General features: G+C 41.2%; 1 protein-coding gene across 1 annotated transcript; it reads right to left on the reverse strand.

Moving 5' to 3' along the window:
* On the reverse strand, positions 1-8392 carry adssl (adenylosuccinate synthase, like). The gene is made up of 13 exons (XM_041952040.1): positions 8132-8392; positions 7404-7506; positions 6440-6508; positions 5714-5764; positions 5570-5636; positions 5312-5419; positions 4694-4775; positions 4202-4328; positions 3961-4115; positions 2430-2554; positions 2203-2300; positions 1025-1174; positions 1-919 (listed from the first exon to the last, which is right to left on the reverse strand). The coding sequence occupies exons 1-13, from the start codon at positions 8363-8365 to the stop codon at positions 867-869; spliced, it is 1422 nt and encodes a 473-aa protein (XP_041807974.1). The 5' UTR covers positions 8366-8392; the 3' UTR covers positions 1-866.
* Between the last annotated feature and the right edge of the window lie 1202 nt (positions 8393-9594).

Below are 9594 nucleotides of genomic sequence, written 5' to 3' on the forward strand. Positions count from 1 at the left end.
TTAGTTTCCTTTTATTGATAACAGCAAGCTGAGCAAGTCTTTTATATTATTGACAGAATGAATGAAATGACATAGGGAACTCACTGAGATGTACTCTGGTACATTATTGCCTATTGGCCATTTTCTTTACATTTACACAAACTTCTCAAATATCAGTCAATGTCTCTATGTGAACATGAAATTTCTATTTATTTTTCCTCAATTATTCTGAAGAAAACATCTATTCCAACTTGAGTGGCTTAGTGTTGACTCGTCGTCTTGAGGATGATTTAAAAACAACTATGTTCATTCCAACAATCATCGTGAAAATACCTCTACAAACAACTGAAATGCATTCATGTTTTTAAAGCGTTTTGAAATTATTCGATAGAAAAGGTATCGTTGCATCATGGCTTTCAATCATTTTTCCATCTCGTTACAAAGCCTGAAAATACTCGCTTTCTTTAATTGTGATGCCCTTTAATGTGAAGGCGTCTGCAGCTGTTCATCAATGGCTCTTCAAATATATGTTTGAAAAAAACAGATATCAGGTCAGGTTAATTAGTCTCAAATGCTTAAAAAAATAACTGTGCTTTACTGTGGAATGGAATAAAGACTGATTGATCCATTTTCACCAGGTTATAAAAATTAACATCCGAATAAATATAGAAAACATTTTGTGGAATGCATAAATTATAACCAAGAGAAATTATTGTGATTGTGATAAATGTGATGCACAAGCAGCAATTAAAGTCTCACAAATAGCCTTGCTGGTGAAATCTTTCCTACAGGACAGAGTTTGCCTTATAATCCCTCTGGTAATCCTATGAAAACCTGAATTTAAGATGTGAGTTGTCATCGGGCTGGACTACAGGTCTGCAGATGGATCAAAACAGTTTGATCATGCTCTCTCTCGACTTGCCGACTCCAACCCACTTCACTGAAATGAGAGGAAAAAAGACACGATGTGACTGGCAGGTTTGGCGCAGTGGAGAACAGTTTGGCTGCCGTCTCTTTATTAGTGTAAAGTGCCTCTTTTACGGACCTGGCACTTGCAGGAAGTCCTCGATGAACCGAACGTAGTTCTGGGCCTGTGATGGCAGCTCCTCGAAGCTCCGAGCTGCCTCTGTGCTGCAGCACCAGCCGGGCAACGTCTCATACTCCACCGACACCCTCGTCAGAACGTCCATGTTTGCTACAACAGAAGCAGGTCAATAACACTGAGTGAACGATGAAACGTGTTTCCTCCTAAGTGTATATCTAACTGTTGAAAGACTGCAGCACAGCAAGAAAGCACTTGGAGAAACATATCTGGGTCAGGAAAAGAGCCACTTCATCACGCTGACCACAAACATGGCAAATGTATGAGGGAAATCAGTGGTAACATTCAGGACAAGAGTGGCCGAAATGACGGCGAAAGAGAGAGGCTGTTTCCTCGTCCTCTGGTTCGTTAGCTTCACAATTCTATTTGCTCCATTCGGAAGTACAAGCAGAGAGATGCAGAAGATGAATGCCCCTTCAAATCTGCTGCAAAATAGATTTTTTTAAAACACAACTGCAGCATTTCCTGCAAGCAAAAGCTGACCCACGTAAAATAAGACATTAAAGAGCATAAAAGCCACGTTTATTCATCTGAAAATCAAATTCTAAGCTGTAGCTCTGACGAGAGAAATCCCTCGAGTAGATACAGGACCTCTGCTGTGTTTACAATAACTGTGTCGGGCATTCAGACTTTTGTGCATATATGGATCGTCTTAAACAGGAATATTTTCAATCAAACATTTATGCCTTGCTTTGCAGTCATCCAGATAATCTAGAAAAAGCATTTTGATTGATCTATTAAAGAGTGGGTCTCTCTGAAAGCTTTACTATCACTGTTTTCTGTCTTTTACATACATTTCTATGTTTTTCATCACTGAAGATCATGTATCTTTGAGTTTTGGGCTTTAGGTCAGAAACAAAAAGCTATTAAAAGATGACTTTTTGCAACTTGTGAAGTGCATTTTTAGTATTTTAACGTGTTTTAATGAATTTATTGAAAACCAAATTCACACATAATGAAATAATTATGAGCTTCAGCCCTGCAGTCATCAAATTCTGCCCCCTACTTTAAGGTGGGGTAATTAAACTAATGCTTGTTGTCGACGGTTAAATCCAGTATTATTTTTCTGTAGCAGAAGACAAAGGCCACACTTCTACAACATCTAAGTGGGAATGACCTACCAGGGAAACTTGGCAGAGGTTTTCCATCCACTTTATAGGCCACGCCCACTTTAATCTCCGTCAGCGTGTCCAAAATGTCGAGCTTCGTCAGGGCAATTCTGCAAAAACACAAGTCGCTCTGTTCAACTCTGATGACAACGTCCAGGCAGAGTGCACGACGACGCTTGTGTCTAAACAGTAACACCAGCAGGTGAAGACATATTTTGAAATGTGTGATGGTTCCTTACGCAGAGAAGCCATTGACCATGTGGGCGTATCTGACCAAAATCAGGTCCAGCCAACCACAACGCCTCCTCCTACCCGTCGTCACGCCGAACTCTCTCCCTCTGGACTGCAGCAGATCTCCAGTCTCCTAAAATGCAACCAAAAAGAAGTGCACACAGTCAACCAGGAGAGACAGAGGAAAGACAAGTAAAGTGCATATTGCTGGGACAAAGCTGTGTGATCACAGCAGCACAAACTGAAAGCATCATGTAAAGGTTTTTGCCATGGGAACGTACATGCAATCAGTTGCTTCAGGTAATATTGACACTTTAAATTTTCACACAGCGGATTAAAGAATGATGAAGGCACAGACACTGTCGAGCACTTTGGATCATGTTTATATTCTTGTCCATGTCCATTTCACACTGCTGGTATTGCAGCTTATAGAGCAGCGATTGGGAGACAGATTAGTCTATTGGTACTTATCGCAGGCAATATTCAATCAATAGAATTCATTTCATTTTGATGGGGCCGCCAAAAACTAAAGTGATTTCCGTGCATCCTTCATTATGGGATAGTTTCAGAGCTAAATGCAAGTCCTGTGGCTGATGTTTAAATATGCTGTATCAGGTTTAAAATAAGAGCTCTACAATGATCAGTCGACACATTAGAAGCAAACAGGAGGACTGAGTGCTAAAATAATTACATTTACTAACAAATTTACACCATTAGCAATTTTCTGCCGGCACTCACCTCTTGCCTTATTGGCAGCAAGTGTTGCTTTTAACTGTGACATTTTTTTTAATTCTTCGTAACTCTCCATTATAACAACCTGTTCCTTTTGACTGAATTAGGCAGCACGCCATCAGTCCGTTCTGTGCGGAAAAAATAGTCAAATGATGCACCAAACGCCTCTTTTCATGGGAACGCACACAGCGCCTGATGAAAAAACCTGGGTTAAGAAACCTGATAACCACGATGGCCATTAGCTTCGAATGTGGTTTTAGGTTTTGTCGACCAGCTAATACAAAGAAAACCATGTTAAATTTGCTCTGTAGTACACCCCTCAGGTGTCCTTGTTCAGTAGTATACTGTTCTAAATTTGTCAGGGGAATTTGCCACATCAACAAATTCAACTTACCCGAACAGAAAAATTTTTCATCATCAATCAGTTAAATTAGAAAATAGAAATAATCATTGAGATTGAGTTTGATTAGTTTAGGTAATTTATTTAGGGTTAGTATTTTTACTTTTTCCCTGAATGTTGGTTCAATATCTAAAGCATTTGCATTACCACCATCCTAAAACACTGCTGGCTGTTGTGAGTGTGGTAATGTGACAATAACGACACACATTCCTTCTATCCAGTGGAGCACATTGGCTGTTATCCAAAAAGCTGCTGCTACAGGCTTCAGATTCCACCGTGATGAATTTGACCCTTCAGTCACTGCATCGACAACGTTTCAGCTTGATTATATTTATCTTTACTTAGCAGGATCTTTAACATCAATACATTGAATTAAAGACTTTTTTCCCAAATGTGTCTTTACTCACATTATCCTGCTCTGTTGGGAAAGCACCAACGCCCACCCGGGTGGTGTACGCTTTGACGACTCCGTATACGCGGCCAACGTATGATGGAGGCACGCCGAGACCAGTGCACACTCCTCCCACGGTGCAGTTGGAAGACGTCACGAAAGGATACGTCCCTGAACAGAGACATTATCTGTTAACCTGAGGAGGCAAAACATCCATCCATCCTCATAATTAATTCCACAAGCCCAGAGGTGCTCACCAAAGTCAATATCCAGGAGAGCAGCATTGGCCCCCTCCACCAGGATTTTCTTGCTGGGTCCAGTGAGAGCTTTGTGCATGAAGTACACCCCATCGGTCACCAGAGGGCGCAGTCGCTCTGCGTATGCCTGAAAAACAGTGACGCAAACAAATTCTAAGACCATCTCTAGACGTGCTGCTTGAAACCTACAACTTACTATATATGTATGAAAAATTGAAATAAAGGCTGCATTACTCTGATAAATTCCTTAGACAAATACCAGCTTTACAAATGACATTTTCCCCAAGAGACTATATTAATCAACCTAAATATAGATTAAATAACTATTTTTCTGCACAAAATACAGGCCTTTCCAACAGCAGAGACTTCAAATTGTCATAGTGGGGAATTGTGGGGAGTGTTATTGATAAAATTAACAATGACTGTTTTATTTAAGTGTCCCAGCAAGCAATGACCACACAACCCAGGCCCCACATGACAACCTGTCCTCACCTTCAGCTGCTCCAGTTCACTGTCAATGTCGATGTTAAGGTTTGGATACATCGTCAGGAAATGTTCTGCCAACATACGGAACCTGCGAGGACGACAGAGTTTGTTCATTAGAGTCTACGTGCATCCATCTGTATGTAAATATGCCTCCATAATTTAATTTCACAACATGATCTACGGGAGAGCTGGGCTAGACTTGGACAAGACACAGACACTGCAGTTAGCAATGTATAATGACACTTATAAATCTGCTCAGTGATCAGACACCGTACTGTCCATAAAGCTCCCATCAATGTAGAAAATTGCTCCATTTAAAAACATTGTCAGAATTATCTCAGTGAGGAATAGAAACATAAAGGAGCTGCTTGCTGCATGACCAAAAACAGACATTAAATTACATAAATAATTATTGAATTAATTAAACTCACGGCGCTATGAAAAGATGCCCCATCATGATCAAATTCAGATTCACATTCTCTACAAAGTTTAAAATACTAAACTTGGCAGAGTGGCTTCAAACGCTGATCTGAGGTTCCCATCAGCAGTCTTTAACACTTCATCTCATTTCAGATCACTGATGATATGGCAACAAATGAAGAGAAAAGATAAAAAAAAACTTACTTGTCCTCAAAAACCTTGATATCTGAGACAAGGTCACAGACTCGCAGACCGTTCCGAGCAGCTTTGGAGGAGTAGGCAGGACCGATGCCCTTCTTAGTGGTTCCCAAACTGCAGAACCAATAAAAACACAACATTAATAGCCACAATAACTGTTTGATAGAAAATAATGACTAAAACTTGAGAACACTGCACATTTTAGCATGAACTTCACCAAAGTCAAGATTTATACAGCTTTTAAACTCATCAGAGTGGATTTACTTTTTCCCTTCCTGCTGCTGCCGCTGCTGCTCCTGGATACCGTCGACGGCTTGATGGAAGTTGAACACTAGAGGTGGACAGAAGGGACTGTCAATAAGAGGACATTTCCAATTCAAAAACCTGACTGACAGAATCCTGACTCACCAATGTGGGCACGGTCAGAAATCTTTAATCTCTCCTCCCATCCTTGTAATCCTGCCGGCAATACAACAAAAGCCACGTTACACGTTTGCACTGCTGCAAACATCCATACAGTATATCTCATTTATGTGGAACGTGTTACTGTGGCCTACAAATGCCACTGCAGGTTTCTTGTGGACATATTTCTGTTCTTAAAGCCAACACAAATGCACAATGCTTTCCTGTTCATATTATCTGATAATGATGCACATTTTAAAAATCGTTCATGTGCAAATGCAGCACACCTTCTACTTAAAGCATTTAAAAACTATGAGTTTGATTATATTTGTAGTCATTGCACTACGTGACATATGAAAAACACACAAAAAAATACACATTTTTAAACAATATGAGGCTGTACAATAGGTCTTTGTCACAGCAGACATTTTAACTCATAACAGCAGGGAAAGCACGGGTGTTACGAACAACATGGACTATGGCTCTGGTGTATTCAGCTGTCAAAGTAAACCATGACAGTGAGGCAGCATGCACATGAGCCAGACCCTGAAACTGAAGCAGCTAAATGGAATTCAGCCCGCACTAATTACATTGGTTAGATCTGTGCTTTTCCTGCTGTGACATGGCAAAGTGTCTTCAGTAGAAAAAGCTCTGTTTACTGATACTGACGCTGCTTTCTACGCAAGACAAAGAGCTGATAGCACTGCACCTCCCCCATTTAGAAAACCGTACCTTTGCCTTTCTGCAGGTTCTTTTCAGCCTCCTCAAACAAACCTGGCAGGTGTATCACCACTCCGTTGCCTGAAATGGAAAATAAAACTTTAGCAGTCCTCATGAGAAAATACTTCATGCACTATTGCATGAGCCATTTCTAGAGAGTAACGAACTGCTGATGTTTTCCCAGAAGGTTTATTTATACATAACAAGCCATCTTGTTACTTTCATGCTTCCTCTTTACATAGAACTGTTACTCAAAAGAGGAAATGCAAAATCAAGAAACCCTTGAGATTTAAACAGCGACTCTGATTCCACATCAGTGTAACAGCACCTTACCTTGTTTAGTTTAACCTTTAATTACCCTTTGTGTAACTATGTACAATCACTGAAAGTCTTGAGTTGATTTTTCTATATATACCCATGCACACTCTGTTTCCTAGCTACACCTAATGCACTCTAATACAGCAGCATTGCTGGATGAAAGTGTTGATTTTTGCCCAAACTGTACGATAGAGGTGTTGATTCGACCTTAGGGTCATTTTGGAGACGGTAGCTAGAACTGCATCGTGTTATACAGAGAGATGTTTCTGTTATTTAGTCTAACAGCAATGATGTACATGGGGTGGGTATAATATGAGAAACAAGATGGCTATAAAGAGAATAAACACCAGTATAGATCAGCTTCAGTGCAAACACACATTATTACAACCTTGAAGACGGTAGGATTTAGTGCAGGGCTGGCACTGGTTTACAGCTAGGTGTAATAACCTGGATTGTGTATTGAGGCTCTGTGTATACTAATATATCTACTAATTACTACATAAACAGGACCACTTCCTGAGCTGCATGACACACAACTGATAAGGCTGCTGCTGTGGTTTTCATCCTCATAATGGTCATATGCTGATGCGCTATCAGGACCTTCATCTTCCCACAAACCTCAGGTCTTTCAAAATGAAACACAAGGACGATCTCGTACCGATGAAGGAGACGGCCTTCTTGTTGAGCACTCCGCTGGGCAGCAGGTGGAAGTCGTACTCCACCGAGTCCACAACCACCGTGTGACCTGCATTGTTGCCCCCCTGCAAACAGTACAAACATTCAGCTTGCTTGTGGGCAGTTTTCTGATTAAACACAACACTCAGGGTGAGTGACAGACAGAGTCCATCATTATTGAGGGCAGTAACAATGTCACAGCTGTGTTTAACACCTGAGCCGGTGTTTCAGTGAGATCAGGGTCAAACTGTTTTAGTCTTTCGAGAAGGGCTTAGGTTACAAGATGAAAACAATTATATGTCTGCTAAATGTCAATGGACTGACAGCGAAGAGGGGAAGGAACAGCTGGGTGACAGCGGGCTGTCAGAGCCTTATATAACGCTAACATTAACGTTTTGTTCACTGGATGCGGCCATCAGTACGTGGAGGTCATTTGCTGGAGTCAGTCCACATTTCGCTACCCCGGCAGCGGATGAAAACCAAGAGGAAAAACGGGCTAGCGGCGCTCATTAGCATCAACTTAGCACTTCCACATCCGGGAGGTCAGACAAGGTTGTTGACGTCGGAACCAGGTCATGAATATTTAACGGAAGCTAAACGGTTCCGACTTTCACCAAACTCTCATCTTTCACTTTTAATAACAACGCCACTGTAAGAAGTAGTACGTGTGAATGTTAATTGTGAATTTAAATCGACTGTGTAGTTGAGTACCTGGCACCTGCATACAATATCCGCATCCATTGCGAGCAAGTCCACAACTTTTCCTTTACCCTCGTCGCCCCACTGCGCTCCGAGCACGACGGTCACTTTGTTCTGCGGCTCCTTCGGGACCCGGAGGGGAGACTCCTGCGAGGCGCTCTCCCGCGGCCGTTTAACCACCGGCTCCCCGTTCTGGGAGACGGACTCTCGCCCGTTAACGTTAGCCATGGTGCCGTCGGATGCCATGCTGCTGCCCTCCGTCTACAAACCGGAATATCGTTTTACCGCGTTTCTCTGCGTCACGGGAAGTGCAGTTCCACCGCTTCACAACTAGGTGGCAGTGTTTCTTTTTTTATATCCTTAGCTCTGCTAAGTATCAAAATACATTAATTAAGGCACTGTTATCGACATATAAATCCGTTAGACTGACTATAATTGATTAACTGATTATAACTAAATAATTATTAAATGAAGCACCACCTCCGTTGGAGAGACATCATAAAGAGGACAGTGATGTGATTCACTCGGGTCCACTTCCGTCTTCGCTTTAATCCTCTGGACAGTTTAGTTTGGTCCTGGGAGGCGGATTCAGTGTGCGTTAGGGTAGGCCTGTTAGCTGACAGGGGGCAGCAAACGCAGCTTTTTCAACTTGTGTTGAAAAGGCCCCGCCATTCCAGGTCTGATATACTGAAATACTGATTTTTTTCCCCTGCTGCATAATCCAATACAAATGTGCATTTAATGAAAACACAGCAAACACACAGAGTGCACAAGCAGACCTGCTCCAGGATACAGGAGCTGGTTGGTTTTCTGTTTTCACATGTCCTCATATCTGTCTCCTCATATCCACATTTTGGTTTCATAATGATTAAACTAATCAATCTGTATTTTTGTTGTCATTTTGTGGTGATTTGTTCACCTAATTTATATGTCAGGCTGTTCGCTGTATGGAGTCACTGTGGCCTGTAATCCACTGAAGACGTGTTCAGATCAGGTTTCTGGCTTAGTCTGCCCTTCAGTTACCTGCCACATGCTTGAAGTGGAGCTAAAATATGTTCACTGAGTCTAGCTCAGTATTTCCTGCCCATCACATTGTTTTTGTAAGCATTGATCAGATGAGCAGAATAACACACTGTATTACAAGGGCAACAACAACATCACTGTTTATGGCATCAAGTGCTGGATAAAGCACAGCGATAAAGCACAGCAATAAATGTTGATGCATATGAACACACAAACAAGATGCTGAGAAATTACTATTTTGTTGTTTTAATTATTAACCCTCAGCAACAACAAGTGTGCCATTTTTCAAAATGTTGAATTATTAACAGAACAGAAAGCAAAAGTAAAGATTTGATGGTGGTTTTCAGTCATTTTTGCTTAATGATGATTTTGTAAACACACTAGCTTTTGTTTGCAGGCTTGATTTCAATCAATTTCAATCAATTCAATCATTTAATAATATCATATATAAT

Source organism: Chelmon rostratus, chromosome 14, assembly GCF_017976325.1.
Source record: "Chelmon rostratus isolate fCheRos1 chromosome 14, fCheRos1.pri, whole genome shotgun sequence".
Classification (NCBI taxonomy): domain Eukaryota; kingdom Metazoa; phylum Chordata; class Actinopteri; order Chaetodontiformes; family Chaetodontidae; genus Chelmon; species Chelmon rostratus.

Coding starts and splice junctions, on each gene's coding strand:
- adssl (XM_041952040.1), bottom strand. CDS start 8,365: ATGGCATCCGACGGCACCATGGCTAACGTTAACGGGCGAGAGTCCGTC. Junction 5,637..5,713: donor TTCTGACCGTGCCCACATTG/GTGAGTCAGGAT, acceptor GTCCACCTCTAG/TGTTCAACTTCCATCAAGCC. Junction 920..1,024: donor GGACTTCCTGCAAGTGCCAG/GTCCGTAAAAGA, acceptor CTCTCATTTCAG/TGAAGTGGGTTGGAGTCGGC.